The sequence below is a fragment of the Trichoderma gamsii genome (assembly GCF_001481775.2).
Source record: "Trichoderma gamsii strain T6085 chromosome Unknown Scaffold_69.2, whole genome shotgun sequence".
NCBI lineage: Eukaryota > Fungi > Ascomycota > Sordariomycetes > Hypocreales > Hypocreaceae > Trichoderma > Trichoderma gamsii.
Genome location: NW_020171406.1, coordinates 79,963 through 101,584, shown reverse-complemented (window position 1 = coordinate 101,584; position 21,622 = coordinate 79,963). Strand labels below are relative to the sequence as shown.

General features: G+C 50.8%; 6 protein-coding genes across 6 annotated transcripts; 3 read left to right on the top strand and 3 right to left on the bottom strand.

Moving 5' to 3' along the window:
* Positions 1-461: 461 nt before the first annotated feature.
* Positions 462-5,093, bottom strand: TGAM01_v210693 (hypothetical protein; the record flags this gene model as incomplete). The annotated part of the gene is made up of 1 exon (XM_018810063.1): positions 462-5,093. The coding sequence occupies one exon, from the start codon at positions 5,091-5,093 to the stop codon at positions 462-464; it is 4,632 nt and encodes a 1,543-aa protein (XP_018656746.1).
* Positions 5,094-9,768: 4,675 nt separating this feature from the next.
* Positions 9,769-11,266, top strand: TGAM01_v210692 (galactosyl transferase GMA12/MNN10 family protein; the record flags this gene model as incomplete). Its single annotated transcript, XM_018810062.1, has 3 exons — positions 9,769-10,174; positions 10,243-10,543; positions 10,597-11,266. The coding sequence occupies 3 exons, from the start codon at positions 9,769-9,771 to the stop codon at positions 11,264-11,266; spliced, it is 1,377 nt and encodes a 458-aa protein (XP_018656745.1).
* Positions 11,267-14,962: 3,696 nt separating this feature from the next.
* On the top strand, positions 14,963-15,982 carry TGAM01_v210691 (endo-1,3(4)-beta-glucanase; the record flags this gene model as incomplete). Its single annotated transcript, XM_018810061.1, has 1 exon — positions 14,963-15,982. The coding sequence occupies one exon, from the start codon at positions 14,963-14,965 to the stop codon at positions 15,980-15,982; it is 1,020 nt and encodes a 339-aa protein (XP_018656744.1).
* Positions 15,983-17,428: 1,446 nt separating this feature from the next.
* Positions 17,429-18,165, bottom strand: TGAM01_v210690 (hypothetical protein; the record flags this gene model as incomplete). The annotated part of the gene is made up of 2 exons (XM_018810059.1): positions 17,429-17,704; positions 18,115-18,165. The coding sequence occupies 2 exons, from the start codon at positions 18,163-18,165 to the stop codon at positions 17,429-17,431; spliced, it is 327 nt and encodes a 108-aa protein (XP_018656742.1).
* Positions 18,166-18,309: 144 nt separating this feature from the next.
* Positions 18,310-18,636, top strand: TGAM01_v210689 (hypothetical protein; the record flags this gene model as incomplete). The annotated part of the gene is made up of 1 exon (XM_018810058.1): positions 18,310-18,636. The coding sequence occupies one exon, from the start codon at positions 18,310-18,312 to the stop codon at positions 18,634-18,636; it is 327 nt and encodes a 108-aa protein (XP_018656741.1).
* A 382-nt stretch (positions 18,637-19,018) lies between these two features.
* TGAM01_v210688 (general alpha-glucoside permease) lies at positions 19,019-21,046 on the bottom strand (the record flags this gene model as incomplete). The annotated part of the gene is made up of 1 exon (XM_018810057.1): positions 19,019-21,046. The coding sequence occupies one exon, from the start codon at positions 21,044-21,046 to the stop codon at positions 19,019-19,021; it is 2,028 nt and encodes a 675-aa protein (XP_018656740.1).
* Positions 21,047-21,622: the final 576 nt, after the last annotated feature.

Below are 21,622 nucleotides of genomic sequence, written 5' to 3'. Positions count from 1 at the left end.
GAAAGTAGAAAGAGCTCGTCAATTCATTATCCGTTGTGTAAAGTCATTGAGTTGATGTTGAGACTCGAATTGCCAACTTTTTCGCTACCACGACGTCGGAGTGGCGGGGCTCCACTCTGCCGCTGGCCTTCAACTCCATGCCAATACAATGAATTTACAATGATGCACTGAAGTCATAAATTCACACAAGGTTTCATATTTTTTTCCCTATTGATACATCTTCCTTTTTTTGTAAATAAATCAAAGGCCTTTCGTAGGCTACAGCGCTATTCCATGTGCATATCAGCACAGTATGCAGTGTCCTAATACCCAATCCAATCCAATCCATTTTGATACATGCCGTACCCAATAGCATATAGCCAGAGAAAAAAAGAAACAAAATGAAAGAGACATTACTTCGTACTGTCATATACTCCAATCCCCTCTCATGGCATCATCTGTCTACTGCTCCCTCTTATCTTTCACGACCAATTCGCCCATTGGCACTTGCACCCTCCAGTGCCTCCATCGAAGCCTCCAAACGTGGCATTGCCGCTACCACGATGGTTGATCCAAGTTCCTCCAGCAGCCATATTGTTGGCAAGTAATTCAGGAGCGCTTGTATTCAGCTTCTGGCGATCATCCATGGGCCACTCCCACACCACCTTGTGGTCAGGGTCACCGCCGTGAGTGTCCAGCGTCACTGTCACAGGATATGGCATTGTTCCCGGCTGGATCAGCTGAGGTGAGTTACCAATACCTTGACCATCCGAAGACAGCAGTGAGCCTGTGCTATTCAGTTTTCGTGTCCAAATCTGCACCAACATACGGGTCTCAGCCCAGGTAACTAGATGGTTGGCCTCTGTTTCGCTGCAGCCACCGTTTTCATCTGCCGGTACGTTTCCATCACTCGACTTATTGAGAACAGCGACAGACTTGAGAAAGATTGTGCGTTGAAAGTACGTATAGAACCCATAATGCTCGGTTGGTAGGCCCCGATCGAATAGCCGAACCGGTTGTTGAGCTGGGGTAGGAAGCATTACAGCAGGCGCTGGAGTGCCGTCTGCTTTGAAGTCTGGTGGGAAGATAATATCCGAAATGTTTACAATATCCGAGGCAGTGGTGACCCTTCGGCTCAAAGACGGCGACTTAACCGTATCATTCAGAGACTCGAGGATACTAATGAAGAAAGGAGTTGGTTCTCCAGCCTTTTGGCTCGATTGAATGTTATCCGTGGTTTCGCCCAGGAAAAACATCTCGTCGAATGTCGGCGGGCTCGGATCAGGAATGAATCCATCTATTGAAGAGTTGCCGTTGCTCTCGCCTCTCTTGGAAATAGGAGTGGGTGGAGCGCCGTTGGGAATATTCCATGCCTTGTCTGTGCTGTTATCCCATTGGATCTGGAAAATAATAGTTGGCTGGTTAGGCTTAAATGGCGACACAGACGCCTGGGAATCCTTGGGCAAGGAGCAGCTCCACAAGGTAGATGGCTCCGTGCAGTCGCTCTTGGCAATGGTGTTGTTTGGACCAACAAAGGTCAACACACCGGTGGGCATGGCAGGATAATCCGTGAGATTGACCCATATAGATGAGGGTAGCGGAGAAGGTGCTGAAGGGGTCGACGGAGATGAGGAGGGAGACTGGGCCTGTCCTGGAGCTGGTTTCGAGCTTTGGCCGCCTGATCCATGATGCTTGGAAAGGACGACGCCCAGAACAATCGCCAAGATTGTGAGGAGAAGCAGGAGGAATCCTATGATACAGCACCAGATTCTTCTCTTCTTGCGGCCCTCCGGTCCAGAGCGGCCAAAGCAGCCTTTTTTTGGGACACAACCTCGGCCCCTCCAGAGACCACCAGCTCGTTTTACAATTTTTTCTTCTTTCTCATGCCGCACTCTCTTCCGCTCAATCTTGCCATCTTTGCCCAATCTTCGCTCACCATGTGACGCTTCAGCAGAGTGTGCTGGTAATGGCTCAGTGAATCCTTGCTCTAGGGAAGGAGAATCGACCCTTATCCAGGTCTTCTTTCCAGAAGGAATCTCGTTTATTGTTAGATAGGCTCTCTCCGGGGCCGCTGGTAACACCTCAGGCGCTCTTCGTTCTTCTAGTACTATATCAACCGGCTGGATAGCGCGAGTCTCGCCCCGGCGATGATCAACTGGAGAGCGCTGCCGATTCAAAACCGACGTCACAAAGTTGCTCGCCGCCCGCACGTGTCCTGAGCCCACTCGAGCCTTCCGCTCTGAATCAGGTGATTTTGATGAGGTTGGTGATACAGAAAAACGGCTGTGATGCTCCGAAGTGGGATGTGTAGTAGAAGTTTGTGTCTCTCGCTCATGTGCTAGCAGCTGAACTCCCACAGATCGAGACACGTTGGCAGAAGTATCCTCGGCGTGACGTGTAGATAGAGAGCCACCACCAGACCGATTTGTGGTCGACGCTTCGTGCGTAATACTGCTCGCCTCCTTTCTAGATCTCTCGGCTTCTTCAAGACGATGCAAGACCTGTGAGGACAGTATGCCAGCAGAGACCGCAGTAGCTCCATCTGCCTCATGGCCAGCTACCCGCGAAGTAACAGGCGCTGCCATCTCTGCTGCTACCGACATGGTTGGTGCAGCTGTTGTCGATGCTGCGATAGGGGCTGCAGCGTGGGCAATGTGGGCAGTGTAAGCGGCAGGTATGGTTGTCATCGCCGATGCAACTGGTGCCGGTGCCGATGTGACGCCACGAGACGCTTCTGTCTGGGGATCCTGAGTATGCAGATGATGGCCAGGCGGGAAGACAGCCTGGTACTTAATAGCAGCTTCAGCCTGCTTCTTAGATGAAGGCGCAGGGGGAGTATCTGCCCTCAAATGGGTTATCCCCAGGCCTTGCATCATCTCACGCGTACCCGCTTCATGGTGTCCAAAAGCACCTCGCGCAGCTTCAGCAGCCACATTAACCTTGAGGACATCTCCTCGAGGCGACGGAGTCCGCCGTGGCGTAGGGATCTTTATAGTCGGTGTAGAATTCAAGCCAACACGATCTACCACAAACTTCTGCGGCTGCTGGCCAGTATTGATCTCAATGTGGACGACGATCGGTCGCTCAGAGCCTTCCCGCATCCCAACCTCTCTCGGTGGTGGAGTCTGTCGAGGTGTTGGTGCTTTGATGATTGGGGCCTGAACTTCTTGTCGCTGAGGTCTGGGCGGAGGCGTAAGGTTACGTTTCTGTTCGTGCTTTGGTTGAGAGTCGGTGGGCATCATTTGACGATCTCTGATCTCAGTAGATACAAACTCGTAGGTGTGTGTTTCTTTAGATTTCGATGTCTCTGAAGAGATCATTTCATGAAATTCTGAGGAAGAGTTCTGGTAATTGTCAGACCGAGTTGTGAGTGTTGAGCTCTCATTCACAGCACGGGACTTGTCAGACTGTGATTTTTTCTCCTCCGTTTCAAGGGTAATCATGATGTTGTCATCCTCTACCTTGGAAACGCCTTGAAATGTATTTGAATTCTTCTCTTCAACGTGCCTCGACAAGTCAGAGTCAGGAGAAAACGTAGACAGGCCTCGTTGCCTTTCCAGCATGGATAATCCTAGGATGGCACGGCCGCCTTCAATATCGACGTTTGTAGAATTTTGGCCTTCATCTTTTTCTACAGACGGAGAGATCTGTTTCGTGTCGGGCTTTGAAATCATAGTTCTCCAAGGGCTTTTTGGAGTCAGCGCAGAGCTCTGTTCTCCTTTGTTGTCTGTACCTTTGGCGGGTTGATGCCCCCTCTGGTCCAAAGGTGATTCCATCTGCGTTCTTCGGCTCGCAAAAGACATTCTCATGTCCAAAAACGGGGTAACTAAATGGTGATCCCACCAGCCACGCACACTATCAGGAGTGCGCGCAGATAGTTTACTTGCGGGCGATTTCAAGGGCGTGACTCCATCCTCTTCGAAAAGCGTGCAAGGTGTCCCTGAATCATCTTCCTCGTCCTTGTTCTTACGCTGTTCTGTGCCAATAAGTCGCTGTGGTATTGCCGATGTTGTCTGTTTGTAACCGGCCGGAAGAGCGGGAACAGGGGGGACTTCATCATCTCTCAACCCAGGCGCAATAATTGCCGCCATAGATGCCTGCGAGTACACGCTTGACGGATATCTGATTGTGCTAAACGAGCTAGCGGTATCAGGGGTATCTGGAGACCACATTGATTTGAGTTGAGTAGGAATTGAGGGGGGATTTGCGCGGTCATTAGCTGTCTGGAAATTGAAAGGATATGGATTTCTCATGTCCCCGCTCGGAGTGTCAATGTTGTTGACCGTCGCCGTAAGCGGATCGATTCCTCGGCTTTCAACCTCATCAGAAGGCAGAGTAATGCCGATGACTATCGGTCTAGCTTCTGGGGAGAGCTGTTCGGGAGACTGGGCCTCGTTGGCTCGAAGAGGAGAAGGGGATGCGGCCTCACGATCCCCGTTGTTCCCTCTCCTCAGCCAGTTCCAGTTCCCAACAGACTGCGGGTTGGGAGACCCCTCCAAGGCTCTTAGAGCAGCTGCATCGGCAAATTTTGCGTTTCGCCTTGCCGGTGACTTTGCTTGATTAGCCAAGTGGTTTTGTCGCCTCAGCTTTGTCATGTCCGTGATCAGCGTGATTCCAAGCTTTGCGTTCCGCTGCTTCGGAGGCCTCTTTGACACCGGCCGGCTAATTCTAGCTGTCGAGCGTCTCATGGATACCTTGACACTTGGATGTTTGGCAACCTTGGTGAGGAACAAGGCCGGCGTAGGTGGTGGGGCTTGGAGGCCAGTCTGGACATCGTCTTCGATGGGGGAAACCTCTTCATTGGAGCTTACAGAGAGGCTGTCGCTTTCTAGAGGAGATGGGCTGCGGGTAGTCATGGCCGAACTGCTAGCGTTCATGTTTAAAAATGGGCTGTTTGTGAAGAGTTTCTGGTGGTCCGAATTTTCGCCAGCGGGGGTCTCGCCAATGTCTATTAATGTAACGACGTCGTCATCTTCCCAGTCTTCCCAGTCTGTCCCTGTGTGGCGTCTTGATGAAAGATAGGAGGCATGTCGAGGCACTGCGGATTTGCGAGTTTGTGATGAGAGCCTGCTGTTATGCAGAGGCTCAGCGTATTTGCCGTGATTGAAAGACATGTTTAGGTCGTATAAAGCGAAAGCATATGGATCGAACTCGTGATCGTGATGGTTTGGGTATGGTAATTATTCGTCAGGTGATGGACTATCGTAGCACATGAAATCAAATCGCAATCATCACAAAGGCCACGCGATGATGAAAGTGTCCAAGATGCGGGTAACAAAGAGAGTGAATGATGAACAAGGATTGAATATACAAAGAGTGTAAGATGGAGGGCGTGATGCGAAAGAGAAAAGGAAACAACGCCTATTCCAACAATGAATCACAAACACATCCGCTCTCAATGAAGGTAGAATAGAAACAATAGAAAGTGAAGGTTACTCTATTGATAAAGAAAAACAATCGGTCGACAATAGGCGAGGATATGCGGGCTGCCTACTCTCAGCCAGCAAAGGCCTCTCCACTCTGGACTCTCGGCCCGGTCTCGAGCATGGCCTCGAGCATGGCCTATCCATCATCTGCTTCATCGTCCTCGCTGTTTCTCGTTTCCCTTGCGGCAAAGCACTCCATGGTGGCGCGTTTTCGAGCTCTTTTGTCTGGATGGCGATGGTTGGCGGATCGGTTGTATGAAATAGGCGCCGTGTGAGCGTGAATGCGCATCATAATTGGCTGAGGCAGCCTGCAGGCTTGGGCGCTACGGCGCAGCTCAACTTGATTGGCCGCACTTGTCGCTTCCGGGCGGCTAAAAGTTGGCCGCTGCGCAACACCCGCGGTGGGGCTGTCAGGGGTGCAGATGCTGTAATTATAGAGGCCTGCCAATCGCAGCACCTTCTTGCTCTGAGCCTACCCTGGAAAAAGCACCACTGATGGAATGATTGATGCAACGACAAAGCTGCATGTTTCTAGAAAGTAGGGTTGCTAGGCATACATGCATTCTAATACAGCAAGCGCTCGAAACATTCGACTCACTGAATGTTATGCTGCAAGTGAATTGCCAGGAGAGTAGCAGCACGAGCTGCATATCCATGGGCTATAGGTTTAAGTGTGAATATTCCAAGCCGCATTTAATCGATATACCTCGCTGCTCGACGTGAAGAAGTCAAACCTTACACAATCTTTATATCTTTTCTGTTTGACAGAGAAGAGTTTACTATTGCTGCAGTGTCAAGGAGACTAGATGCTACTGTGGCCAAAGTTGGGCGCACATGAAGCACTGCACGTCCAATGCCGCGAGATAGCATGGCCTAAAGCAGCCGGGAGAAAATCGCAGATTTGGCAAGTTAAGACCAAGGAGACACGCATTTGATACACGTCTCAGCCACATTGGAAACCCCCGCATACGCCACTATGTGCCATGTCTGGAACCTGAAGCCTCTGTCCCATATGACGTTTATCAATCACGGGGTATCAGAGGTGTAGCCCAATGGCCTTGCAGCCAGGCATCAAAGCATCTAACCATTAGATGAATATCTCGTGATAATTAAAAAATTGTTGTCATGACAAGTCTGGGCAACATTGGAATTCAGCACCTCCAAGGAACCAATAAGTGACGTGATCATGAGACTCTAGAGATGACTTTCGGCCAAGTTTACAGATGGCCTCATCTGGGGAAGAAGTTGGCAAAGGCGGGGGATGACTGATGTTTTTGAGATGCCATGACGACAGTGAACCTTGGTTGTGATGCCTGAGTTAAAATGCGCCTCTGGAAGGGATTGAAGTTTATAGAATGCCTATTTCGCAAGCACGCCATCTACTACGACTAGTACGATCCATTTACTAATCCGGCAGCATCAAGCGGCAACGAAGAGCCGTAGATGGCGCAGGCAACTCTACTACGTACCACAAGTCGGATATTATGATGACCTGTAAGCTGACAGTCTGTCATGTACAGTATTAGGGCCATTGCTTTGGCGTTGCAGGTTATGTACAGAAAGAGCACTTTAGCACCTAGCAAACAACGCCGCCATTCGAAGAGAAGCACTTTGTGTCTCAATCACCAAGATCGAAATACGGCTACAGCCAAGCTACGCAAGCAAACAAACGCAAGATGGCTCGAATTGACTTTGCAGCTACCCAAAATACGGGCCACGATACTTTCCCCAAAGCCTTGGCCTCTGCATGAGCTCAACGGCTATTTTCCCACGCAGCGGCATGCCTTCAAATGCGTGTCAATCGCTTGACATCAAATTCAACGCCATGCCCCTAAACCCCAAGCGGAGAATCGTGGCGGCTGCTCCGAGTTTGCAGCGCCGGCAAGGCTCACCACAACCTCTGCCATCTAACCTGTTCGGCGATGGACGCTCCTCCGCAACGCGTTGGGCCCTGGGCTAAGCGTGGCGCTACAGGGGGGCTGTTCAAAGTAGCGGTCCTGGGAACGCTGGTGAAGACGAAGAAACCGATGCGCATTGGAGGAGCCAAATTCTCTAGAGGCCAGCGCCAGCACGGGGCACACTCAGCCGCATACGAAGAGCTCCAGACGCTATTGGGCCTGCGCTTGTGGCAAGGTGCAAAAGTCGTTACGAAGTCCAGCGCCGTATTGGTTGATAGATTAACATTGGACGACGGAGAAAATCTCGCAGCGAAGAAACGAACCGCTGAGGGACTCCATCGCCGGACTCGTTGATGGTTGGCCCCGCGGCGGCAACCCCCCTGAAGCTGATGAGATGATGGATGGATATGCTGGCATCAACCAGTCCACGGTTCATCAATCTTAAAATTTGCGCCCCGGTAGCGGCTAAGAATCCTCCTTATCGCGCAATGCCAGGGCACTTGGTACCTGTACCTGTACCTGGACCGACATGCTCCATCCACGGCTCATATGGCAATACGGGCAGCGGGTTCTGTGTGTTCCTGTCACACACGCGATTGAGTGGGCTCCAGATAAGTGCAGCCGTCTCTTATTTTATCTGATTTGTGATTGCTTCTTCTTCGCTCGTCTCGGTGCCCTTTGCCTTATCGGCTGTCCTTCCCGTAACCGTCGTACCTGAGACGGGTCTTGTGCCCCATGACGCGAGACGAAACTGATATACACCCGTCACAGAAGGGAATCCTTCTGCTCCCAATGTGGCCAAAGAATCAAAGCGAAAAATACTGGCTACCTGGCTGCCGCAACTCGCAAGGTGCATAAACTTGCCCTGTTTGGTTAATCAGCGTGTTAATTATAGTGCTAAGCATCGCGGCCTATGCCACCGTTCCATCGCCAACGCAGATACGAGAAATTCTGACCAAATCGTTGCGGCCCCCTTTTTACCAGCAAAAGAGGATCTCGATTCGCCAGTTTCCGGCACCGTGTCATCTGCATCTAAGCCAGAACAAGGGCCGAGGACAAAAAACACCGTAACGTTAACGTTTTGCTCATCCATGTAGGCGAGGAGAAAAAGAGAGATCGAAGCAACCGTGCTCCGTAGGTATCTCCGATAGTCATCCAAAGACCCAATATCAATCTCAAATATTGCTTGTTCTCGTATCTGGACTTCGTATCAGAGGCCATTTGATCCATCTCCCCTATTCGTCCGCACTGGCAGGTGTTATAGAGTTTTGGAATACATCTAGAGTACCATGTGGCAGCCTTACTGGCGCCCGCTGCCGCTGCACGAATGAGCGGTACCTGTCAAGTCACTGGTACGCACTTGGCCGTATCGAGCATCGTCAGCAACCATGCCGCCGGCGCAGTGTGCAGCGCCATCTTTAGCACTTGGCCGTACCCAGTACAGCGCGCGCCAAGTACCGCCAGTCTGCTGCGACCGCTGTAGCCCGCCACGGGCTGTGCCCCCATCGTTTTCAGCCAAGCCCGCGAGCGCCGCAAGTCAACCGCAGTTGCGAGGCCTGGGGCACGGCGAGGTACCTGGCGCGCAGCTTTGCCTGGGTACCGGCTACATGTACTCAACCTGGCCCTACGGGGACCCTTAGCATGTATCTGGACCAGCCCGCCATCTGCCAATAAACCGCCTCTTTTTTTTCTTGACCCCCATCCCATCCCATATTATCCCATCCCATATCTCAAACCGACATCTGTCCAGAACGCGAATTTGCTCAGCTAGCGCCCGTGTTGCAGTCTGTGGCCGTTGGTCTGTTGCATCTGCCCATTGTGGTTGTGGGTTCGGCTTGGTTCCGTGCCTCTGCTTTTTGGGGGCTCTTCTCACGATCTTTGCTTGTGCGGTCAGAAACGGCGCATTAGCCCCCCCCCTTCTGGCTGTGTCCTATCTCTTATTGTTTGGCTCTGCATTGAGCTGCTTGCATTTTTTTTTTCTTTGCTCTTCTTAGCGTGGCTCCGTATCTGGAAGTCCACACGACGCCGCCAGCGCATCCGCTTCTGCTGCCACGCCGATTCCTATTTCGACACCTGTCGACTCTTGACATTCTTCCCGCAGTTCGGATCACAGCTATTCACCCTGGCTTCCCAAAGGCACCCGGCCGGCTCCTCGAGCTCCTTCAACGACCGGCCTGTGCCGTCACATCACCGACGGCGCTCTTCGGCGGGACACCACACCCTAAGCGAGGTGCGCTCGGGCAATCTGCTGTCCATCCATCCTCGTGCTGCCAATCAGTCCCAGCTGTCCCCCATCGTTGGTACGTTTCGTTTCGTCTCTTCTCCCGCCTCTCCCTTGCAGCCTCTCCCGCGGCCGCTTGGGTGCCGTCTGCCCTGCATCGTCTTGTGTTGCGCAAACCTCGAGTTACTCGCTGGCTAACCTCTGTGTCTCCTGGCCCGCGTCCATAGGCACCCCGGCCGATCCAATGTCTCTCTCCCGAAGCCCATCACCTGTGCCGGGTGGTGGGTGGTCGAGTCCTGGCCTGAATATGAACAGCGGCAGGACGAGTCCTGCCAATGCTGGTGGCAGCTCCGTGTCGTGGGAATCTGCCAAGATGAGGAAGCACGGTGCCAACGGCTACCCGTCCTTCTCGACGCAGAACCAAGGCTTCTTCACTCGCCACATGCGTCGCATATCCAGCAGCCTGCCACGATTCAACTCTGGCCTTGGCAATACCTATGCTGAGCGAGAGAAGTACGAACGCGAAGGATACAATGCAGCCTCTGGTGGGAGGATACGGTCGTTCTTTGCCCGCGTCAACAGAAGATTGAAGTGGAGGATCCTCCTTCCGCTGATAATATTCTGCACCATTGTCATCTACTACGGCACTCGTAAGTGGAACGATGACATCCAGCCTAATTTGGCATTTTTGAGTTCAGCTTTGCTAACTGGTGGACAGACGAGGCCCCCGGGTTTGTTCATTGGTGGCGACGATCTAGCATCGGAGGAAATGGCGAAAAGTTTGTCATCATTCTGGCCGCCAATGTTGGTGGAGGCGTCATGGAGTGGAAGGGTGCTCGAGAATGGGCCATTGAGCGAGACAGCGTACGCAACAAGCGGAAATATGCCACTAGGTGGGGCTACGATTTGGAAATTGTCGACATGAAGACCAAGAAGCGATATGCGCACGAATGGCGAGAGAGCTGGGAAAAGGTGGACTTTTTGCGGAATACGATGCGGAAATACCCCAAGGCTGAATGGTGAGACGACAGTCCTTTGATGACTTTTGACTGAGACTAAACAACGACGATAGGTTCTGGTGGCTCGACCTCAACACTTACGTTATGGAACCCGGATACTCGCTGCAACACCATTTGTTCAACCACCTCGATCGCCATGTATACCGTGACATCAACGACTTCAACCCTCTCAACATCACCCATCCTCCCACCGACCTATATCTGGACGCAGATGCGCGAAGCCCTGTCGGCGATGGAAAAATCAACTCTGTGAACTTCCTGCTCTCTCAGGACTGCTCAGGATTCAACCTTGGCTCTTTCTTCGTCAGACGCAGCGACTGGACCGAACAACTTTTGGATATCTGGTGGGACCCGGTGTTGTATGAGCAGAAGCACATGGAGTGGGAACACAAGGAACAAGACGCCCTTGAGCAGCTGTACCGAACGCAGCCTTGGATTCGACAGCATACTGGCTTCTTGCCGCAGCGCATGATCAACAGTTTCCCCCCTGCTGCGTGTGCGGACGACTCTGGCTTGAACAACACCCGGATACACTACAACGAAAATGATCGCGACTTCGTAGTCAATATGGCTGGCTGCGAATGGGGACGCGATTGCTGGGGTGAAATGTATCACTACCGAGAGTTCAGCTACTGGCTCAACCGAAACCCTTGGGAACTCTTCAAAGAGGAGATTGTGGCCCTCATTTGGTTTAAGCTCACTGGCCAGCGAGTCAAGTTATAATCTTTGCTTCATATTGCGTCAGCAGCGCGGAGCGAGCAATTTGATTTGGCTTCTCCATATTCATATTGTGCCGGCACAACCTCCCATTTCACAAACCAAGAATTAGACAACGTACTCGTTGCCGGCTTCATTTTACTTAGCACAGAGCATTCTGAGAAATCATTTGCTTCTTCTTCTTCTTTGATTTTGCTTGTTGCATAGATGCTGATCTTACATATTTCTTTCTTGACTGTATCAACGCATCAACATGTTGACCTTTTCCTTCACGGTTGGACGATTATAATTTACGATGGTTGGGGAGGGGCGCTACTTTCTGATGAGATGACGAACTACAACTACATCTACGCCAAACGGCTCAGACTTGCAACAGACCGATGCGGCTTGCAATTTTCCAAATAATGGGCCACAAGTCCAGGCCACAAGTCCAGCGGCTGATGGCAGCTTAGCCGGGAAAGCGAGATGTCAATATGGAGAGGAAAAGAGGCAGAAATACTCGCTTCTCAAAGTCGGACAAACATGGGGTACGGAGGAATAAACAAACGGAGGGGGATTATCCAAAAGGAAAGAAGAGATTTGGGAAAGGCAAAGGCTCACGATGCATAGGGCGCCCATTGCGTGGCTGTCGCCTGGCGTTGGGCACTTGTAACATTTTTGGTGACATTTTTTCTTTAAAATTTTTTTTATTAAAAAAGAAAATCTTGGGGCGGCATTCAAATCTGGTCGCCCGTATTTTATGACTGGGTATATACTCCAAAGAGATAATTCATAGAAACGCTTTTTGTATTTTTTGGACATTTTTTCCCTTCTTCTTTAACTTTTGGTCAGCCATATAGTGGTGATACCTGCACTATTAGAATAGCAAATATAGCTTATGCAAAAAAGCGAAATGATCATCGAGCCTTTAGACGTTAGATCTACAAGTGCATCTGTCTAGAAATGATAGCACGATATGAGGGCTCTGTACCGCGCATCCGTGCAGAAGTGATTGCTGATCCCCGGCGGAGCTATGTCAAGGAAGAGCCCCGTTTATGGCTTTCGAGGCGAGTCGTGGAGTAGATAAGCGATGGAGACAAGGGTGGTGATGAATAGAGAATAGCTGCGAGGAAATTGATCTGCAGTGAAAACGGCGGCATTAGGCAGGACGTGACGGGATTCTAGAGAGGAGTCTGTAGAAAGATGGGGGAACTGGGGAACATGGAGAGGCTTGAGGCTCTGAACAGCATTTGAGGGAGGCTGGATCTCGTACCATGGTTGATTAGGGAACGAGTGTAGATATATGTGACCTGGGCCTGTCCAAAGGCAAGCCCATTATAGGCGTATCGTTAATGAGACTGAGGCTTCGACGATGTTGAGCGGCTCTCCAGTTACTACTTATACTTGGGTCCATCTTCTTCCTATAGACGGCTCCATCCGCCTCTTAATTATCCTCGGCCGGACAAAGCAAACGGTCGATAGTACACATTAGGACATTTGCTTGAAACAGAAAACCAGCATTGCAAACCGTTATAGGCCCGAATCGGCAATGAATCCAAACGTGCCGATCCGGCGTTATCTCGCTGCCGTTGAACGGCATATAAATGGCAAAGTGGAGAGAGCCTTGCCACCGCCGGAAAGTTGCCCTGAAGATCGCAAAGGGGTCCCCTCGTGCTCGCCTAATGTGGCGATTATTCGACACGTTTTTTTCTTTGTTTTGGAAGGTGTGGCACCGTGTTTCAAGTTGTTAGTCTTGCTTACGAAAGTTTTGGGGTCTCGCGATATTGTGTGCATTGAGTTTTGCTACTTCTGCATCTACCATCTTTTTGCCTTTTAGCGGCGGCGAGATAATTAAGGATGCTGCATTCTACCCATGCTCTTCTTTCCTGCGGCCGCAAAAAGAAGTTTGAAATAAGCGCCGTGTTGAGAAAAAAAGATTTGGACTTTTCTTTGCCGATATAGTAGGTTAAAAAAACCATCGCCTAACAGCATCGGCATGTCTGTGACACTGCTTAATGAAGTGTACCTATCAGGCAAGTTAGGATAGCCATGTAGCTGAAAAGCTTGGCAGCGCGGCTAGGCTGCTAGATTGCCCTGTGAAGGATCGTGGATAATAAGCATACTCGTTAATTCCGAGCAAATGCAAGGGGAGACTAACTGCAAGCGCAGGAACCAGACGAATGAGACCAGGGTCAAAAGCTTGGCATGATGAACTATTGAGAAGTGAGAAAAAAATATTTTTTCCAAAGTAAAATCTGGAGGTACTTCTCTTTGAGCTTCGGTATTGCCCAAAGCTTCTGGCCCGGTGGTGAAATCTCACGATAATGGAGACAAAGGCTCGATGCGCTATAATTTAGGTGCGTCCACTTTGTGATTGCAGCTGATCTGCGGTGCTTGGGTCGAATCCTTATTCCGGGCACCTCCCTATAAAGACAATGATGGGCGCATCTATCTCTTAGAAGGAAGGTACGGCTCGTCAACTCTTGCCCATGGTATGAGTTCACGTGAAAATGCAACCTCTTAATTATAGTCTTCTCAGTTTTCTATTCTCCAACGCAACTCTTCATCCCAGCAAAGACCGAGATTTGACTTTTCCATGCTCCGTTCAGCATAGTCTCTTACGCGGCTCCTCTCGCCGGCAGCAGAGCGAGAGCCAGACCGGCAACGATCGCCAGTGAAACAGAAGCGTATGTTCCATTGTTCCTCTAGACCCTCTAGACGGCCAGACGGTCCGAACTCAGACGGCGCATCGTCTCATCTTGCCCGTCCTCAGCTAGCCACTCAGGGCCTACGCATACGCTGATCAGGGGCTCAGAAGCTCCGTGGCTCGCCGAGCCGCGCGAACTTTAGGCGCGAGCAGCCCGTACGACCCCCCTGTCACCGGCGTTCATTGGCCGTCGTGTGCTGACACTGGCCGTCTCACAATTTGACCATCGAGTCAACCACATGCGAGAATCCGGTGCTCGCATGGCACTCTGTCCCTTTGATTCTGGGCATCGAGTCGGGACGAGGTACTATCGACGACTACTGTCACAGAAGTGGTACCTGTGCAAAGGCTCTCTGGGTGATCCACACCATGCATGAGACTTGGGGGGGGGGGGTGTCTAAAATGTCTCTTGCTCATTACCTTTGGACCCTGTCCATTGGGACAGGAAGAGGCAGACTAGAGACACTGAGTTTTTGTATATAGATGGCCATGTGTCCCCTCGTGATACTGGCTGTGGTTTTCTGCAGCCTCGTTACAAGCAGCGCGCTTTGGCCTCTTTCAGCCCATCCTTTCCACTCTCTCAACTATTGTTCTTTGCCGTTCAATCCTTTCGGCGGTTCAGTGTTGCAAACGGAGTGACGAATAGTCTTTCTTTAAGTGGCAGAATTAAGCGATTCGTGCTCGCCGTTATTCACAACAGATCAATAAGCTCCGCTATTGATAGCCTCAGCCCGGCCCCAAACACTCCTTTTATACATACATAAAGCACACAGAAGCTGCTGCCCCTCTTGTGCAATCTGATATCGGTTCAATTGCTATATACAATCCTTTTTACTCTGACCTTGGTGGTTATTGGATCTTTGTCAACTCTGATTCATTCCTTGACTATCACGAACATTGCTTGACGCAGCTTCTACGTTCTTTATCATTGTGGCCGGCTCACACTATCAATACATTCTTCTTGAATACTTGAACTCGAACATACTTTCGCAGGCTTTTGCAGACCAACCATCATCATGTATACTTCTACGGGTATCACCTTGTCTCTCGGCGCGCTCCTCGCCACTGGAACTGCTGCTCAACAGTACAGCTTGAGCAACACCTTTGACGTCAGCAACTTCTTTTCCAGCTTCGACTTTTTCACTGACCACGACCCAACCAATGGATTTGTTGAATATGTTGATGGCAACACAGCCAGCTCCCTCAACCTTACTTCAACCTTGACGGGATCGGTCATCATGGGCGTCGATTCGACGGAAACAAACCCGGCCAACGGCCGCAAGTCAGTCCGCGTGACATCGCAGCAATCCTTCAACCACGGCCTCTTCATCGCCGATATTGCTCACATGCCAGGCAGCATCTGCGGAGCCTGGCCCGCCTTTTGGATGGTTGGCCCCAACTGGCCAAACTCGGGCGAAATAGACATCATCGAAGGCGTTAACACTCAGACGTCTGATTCTATCACTCTGCACACTTCTGCTGGCTTCTCTGTCGGCAACGATGGGTCCAACTCGGGCACTCAATTGCTCGGCAGCGACTGTGAGGGCAACAATGGATGTAGCCAGACTACCTCGGACAACCAGAACTACGGAGATGGATTCAATGCCATCAACGGTGGCGTTTACGCTACTGAGTGGACATCCGACCACATTGCCGTCTGGTTCTTCCCCCGAACTGGTATTCCCTCTGACATCAGTTCCGAGAACCCCAATCCTAGCGGATGGGGCACTCCTCTGGCCCAGTTCAATCCTGCCGACGGTAGCAGCATTGATGACCACTTCCAGAACCAACAGCTTGTCTTTGACACTACCTTTTGCGGCGACTGGGCTGGCAATGCCAATGTCTGGAACTCCAACGCCGAATGCTCCGCCTTGGCCAGTACGTGCCAGGAGTACGTCGCTAACAACCCTTTGGCTTTTGTGGATGCTTTCTGGAGTGTCAACTCTATCAAAGTATATGATCAAGCTGCCAACGCTACTTCCAACGTTGCTGTCAGGGCTTCTGGCCCAAGGAAATCTCTCAAGTTCAGGGCTTAGATGGAAACTGATGAGATCTGATCATGGGGAATAGTCGACGCGGCTAGCTGGAGGTGCCGACGGAGAAATCTGTTGGTGAAATAATGGAAATGACGCTTTATGAGTGTATATATACGCATATCTATATATGTCTCTTCTTCTTCTTTTTACCTTTGGATATTTTACATTCTTCTTCTTCTTCTTCTTCTTCTTCTTCTTCTTCTTCTTCTTCTTCTTCTTCTTCTTCTTCTTCTTCTTCTTCTTCTTCTTCTTCTTCTTCTTATACATTACATTTGTGTATATATAGATGGCTCCATAGCGAGAGCAATTCATATACCTCTTTTTGCAACTATGTCGTGCGTAATACGTGAGATTACAAACAAATAGCATGGACTGTATTGTGATTGATGTTGAACAATAAGTGTCCTCGCCCGACGGCGGTTGAGCTGAATCTAACTTGGCGTGACTAAGGCGGGCCGAGCCTAGCTAGGCTATCTTGACTGTAAATAGTTTGATGTGATGTTAGCCTGCCCGGCGTTTTATATACGTGTAGATGGACCAACTCAAATTCGGGAGCTTAATGCCACGTCCTTGATTCCAAGTGCACAAGCCAACTTCGGAGCACTTAAAGGTATAAGTAGCATCAGTAGCATCAGTCGCCCACGCTATAGCTGGAGTGCTGGATAACAGAAGTAGAAATGCTGAAGAATATTTCCTTCTTATTAGTGATCCGCTTACTTTGATCGCAATCTAGAACGTCTTTTGGGCGCCGCTGCATTGTGTCAAGGATTGTTTAAAGTAAACTTAGGTTGCGCTGATTTGAGGGGATTCTTCGGAGTAAGTGCACGTACCGTTACAAAGCTGAGCCTGCAATCTATACGGGCCGATCGTGCTTTTTCCGACACCGAGGCGTTTTTTTATTCTCTCACAGAGACATAAAAGCCATACGCACAATCTTCACTTTTCAACTGCTCATATTATCGCAACAGGCCCTTTAGCTGGCATCGACGCGTCTCACAGTAATGTACAGCTGGCTTTTACAGACATGGTCCGGTTCTTTATCAACATGAGCAGTACCATATTTACAATGGTGGATCTTTCCATAAACTACTCGTTCTACATGGTATGAGGGGCTTTAGCACATCTATTTTCGTCTCTTGAACAACATATAAACTTGCGAACAGATGGCGACTAAGAATTTGACGTTGCAACTCAGGTTCCAGTAGCATTTACTTTATGTTGGCTGCCCGCTGCCTATGGCCATACTCTGGCTGGCCAAAATTTCGACGAGACAAACCCGCGACATACGCAGGCGGCTGTGCTGAAAGATGACAAGATGGACAAAGCTGTAGGCATTCCCTTGTCTCTCTCCCTCTTACTAACAACTTGAGCTCAACATGTATAATCAATATAAAAAACTGGCTTTAACTTCTCTTACAACAGCGCCAGCAACGCATCACCCGAGCACTAAGCGCCATGGAAAACGGCTTCGAATCGCTGGGCATGTTCGCCGGGGCCGTGGCGGCCGCCAACTGCGCAGGCGTGGACGTCTACACGCTCAATCTGCTGACGATGGAGTATATCTTGTCGCGGGTACTGTACATCTTTGTGTACATCGTGCTGTGCGCGGACGGCAGGCTGTCGGTGTTGAGGACGCTGTCGTGGCTGCTGGGGGTCGTGAGCATGCTTGCGCTGTGGGTTTTGGCTGGAATGAAGGCTGGAGCGTAGAAGATTACTGAATCTCTGTGATTGTGTAGGCAGTAAAAGCGGGAAAAGACCGTGGAGCGCGACTCGAGTACATCTTTTGAATCAAACACCTTTCTCATCCCAACCCAGATCTCAACAAAAATGCCAAGTGAGCTGGCAGTTGCCCAAGTTACCTTGGCCTGTAACTACATGAATCATCAATCACGCGTCCTTCCACACCGCTTCGGAGTGCACAATCGTCATCAAAGCACATGTACCGCAATCAAAATGTAAAAAATAAAGAAGAGGTCATGGCGTGTCTTGTGCCTTCCCCGATTCTATAAACATTCGGGGGAAGGCACCGACCAACTATCGTGTAATGTACACATGCAGCTTTCCTGCCACAAACAAGGCACCAAGTATCACTTGATCCGCCTTACAAACTTTTGTCTTCTTGGCATACCTACCTTACCTAGGGCAAGTCCGACCTGCTGCTGTTCTACAAACAACAACAACATTGTGACCTCGTACCACAAGGGAGAAGCAAATTCTTATATAAAGCAGCACTACAGCTTACGCAAACTGATCAGACAACACCGCATTCACAGCAACGCAACAAAGAGAAAGCGAGAAGCAATATTCCTACCTATATATAAAACAAAATGCCTTCTCTCAAGTCCCTCCTCTCCACCTCTCTCCTCCTCTCCGCCACCACCTGGGCCACCAGTCCCGCTCCATCGTTGCCAGCCACCGCGCCTGCTACATCCACCTCTCCCCTCACTCTCGCCAACTCAACCGTCCCTACTACCGCCGGACCGATCGCCACGTCGTCCATTCATTGCGACATCACGTACTGCGTCAACGGCACGTCCTTTTGCCATTTCTGGGCCGGCATTACCACATGGCACATGTCGGGCCCGTCGCCGGGAGAATTGAAGACGACATTGGGAAGCTGCAAGCTTGGAAAGGCGAGGAGAACGGCGGCTTGAAAAGGAAAGGGGGGGACAAATGACGAGAAGGTGGACAGATGGAAGAATATGGGAAACCTGAGATGCTCTATCGTGGGCGGCAGGATCCAAATTGCTCGTTGATGGTGGGATAGCTATAGATGGCTGAGAAAGGGAGCCTTCAATTCGACTCAAGATTAAATGTGTAGGTGAAAATGACAGAATGCTGAAATCCAGTGCATCAAATACGCACAGCTGCTGCTTGGTTCACTCAAACTAAAAAACAATTCCTATTCAACATTCTCTAGCGAATTCTACCATCACGTATATCAATCCAGCTCTATGTCTACGCGCCATACTTGCGGCTCACCGTAAAGAAAATTAACACGCTTCATCAAGAAGCTTCAACTTCTCTGCATATATATCAGTAATCAGAACCAGAAGCCACTTCTAAGCCCCCGAAACTTCGGTTTCTTACTAACCTCGGAGCCTCAGAATCCGCTGTCGGCACCGCAGAGTAGCCAGGTTTGGTGCGCGTAGAAAAGTCTCCATTAGGGGAAAATTCATCCTCATCCTGATCGTCAACACCGTGCTCTTCATCAGCCAAGGTCTCCGGTGGATGAGACACATCATCTTTGATCCTCAAAACAAAAAAGGAAGAGACAAAGGCAAAGACACCTCCAAGAGCCAAGACAATACTGATGCTGTGGTCACCCGGGGTTCCCCTCGGCTTTTGCCAGATTCTGAAAATCAAGCTTGATCCTACGTTGGCTATGATTTGTGGAGCAGAAACAGACATATTGTGGATACCCACAATGACGCCTGCTTGATCAACTTCTTCCTTTGGTGTCTCTGTAAGCTCCATGGGAGATGTATTGCCAGTGGCGGGAATCGGAGCAGGGAGTGCTGAAGGCAAATCATGATTGTCAATTCGGTGATGGCGGCGTTTGGCTCGGGCGAGGGCATCGCGCCGACTGATCTCGGCGCTGATGATAGTGAATGGTGCCCACAGAGTGATGGCCCACGTAATCCCAGCGATCCCAATCAAGACGGTAGCCGCGTTAACAGATCTCACAAATACGGTGCAAACCATGACGATGGCGAAGAGGATGAGGGACCCAAACCAAGCCCGTCTAAGGGTAAGACCAGGAATCCTCAAGCGATCCAAGAATGACTTCTTGGTGCTAGACTCGGAATCATCCAACGGATGACTATCATAAGTTGGCGCAACGAAAAAAGGAAGAAAAACGTTTGTCAGCAAGCTAACAATGGAGTTGATGAGGAGGGCAAATGAGCCAATTCGAGTCGCGTGCTCGTACAGCTTGTCAATCTCTTCAGGAGACATGTGAGGGTTCTCCTCGAGGAAGGGCTGAACGTAGATTTCGCCAATGTACGAAGATGTATAAAACAAAAGGGGAAAGAAGCCCACCCAGCCAAAGAACTGGACCTGGCATACCCGCTTGATCTGGGGTGGCAATCTTTTGATTGACTTGAATAGCGTAAAGAAGAAGACAAAGATGCTTTGCTTCTTTTTCGGAGGCCCGTCCAGCCGGGGATCACGTTCTTTGATCAGAGAGGCGCTCAAAATTACCGTAGAGCCCAAAGCAATGCTCGCAACCGCGCAGAGGATTTTGAACTGGGTGTCGCCCAAGAACCAAAAGGACGTCGTCAAGTTGACGTATCCCGCAATGTAGCCAATGATGTTTCCAATACCAGTCATTCGGCTGGCCATGGAATTTGCGGCCTCCTGCTGGTGAGCTGGTCCGCAGTCAACGATGAATGTTCGGAGAGCAGCTTGAACCGTATTGATGGCAAAATCGAGAAAATACACCCCAATCACCGCTACCACAATAACGGTGACTTTGACGCCCTGGGACTGGGGGTCCGCTCCAAAGATGCCCAGCACACCACCGACTATTTCCTTCGTCCACGCTAAGAAGAGGAGCGAGATAATGGTTGCAGCAGCACCGCCAAGCATGAACGGTTTTCGCTTACCCCATGAGAGACGGCAATTGTCACTCAACATGCCAACATAGGGCTGCACCAAAGCGCCGGTAAGAGGTCCCGCTATCCAGACCAAGGCCATAAGAGACTTGCTCAGCCCCAGGGACAATAAGTATGGCGAGCCATTGGAAAGCTCAACAGACCATGCGATTTGGAGACCTCCGAGTCCAATTGTCAAGGCAGTCAGATACCACAAGCTCTTGGTGGTTTGACTGTCATCCACATGACTATCGACTCGTCCCAAGCGAGCACCAAAGGCATCGTAGTCGGTCGGCGGTAGCAGCGGCGACTGCTCGTCGTTTGTCGTTTCGCGCTCTCGAGGCTCGTCGACGGAGCGGTTGCGAGGGCTGCCGGCGTCTGGAGTTTGCGACGCGCTCGCGCCTGAAGCGCCGTGTTGCTGGTGAGTAGGCGTCTCGCCTTGATCAGCGCCGTGGGGTGATGCCGTCATGATGGGGGTGGAGCAGGCGCGTTGACACGCCCTTACGATGTGGATGCGTTTAGCTCCGTTGATTCAGCGGAGAAGCATGCGATGCTTCGACAGCAGAGCGACGATGGCGATGGTATGAAGGCGACGGATGCGGGCGATAGCTTCACGAGAGGGCCATGGCCTGCTGCGGTGGTGCGATGCTGGAGCAGCCCTGAGGCTTTCGTGCTGGGTAACAAACGAGTTGGAGACGGCAGTCGTGCAGCCGGGGTCACAGATAGATGGCCAGGAGGAGCTCGAGCAAATCAGACGCTTTGCTCAAATCAGGCAAATCATGTGGCGGAGCTGAGGATTCAACTGACCACGCGATCGATGCCTGGCGCTACTGTTAGCAATTTCAAGATGGCTGATCGTGCAGCGGATCTGTGGTACAGATGCAGGTGTCAATGTTGAGGCACCCCAGACGGCACAGGCACGAGAGAGCCTTTGTCAGGTCAGACTGTACTGGAGGTATCACGAGCTCTGGCAGCAGCTCGGTGCGCATCGTGATGCGTCATGTGGGCCGCAGCCAATCAGCTTGTCTGGGCACTGACGCAGGCG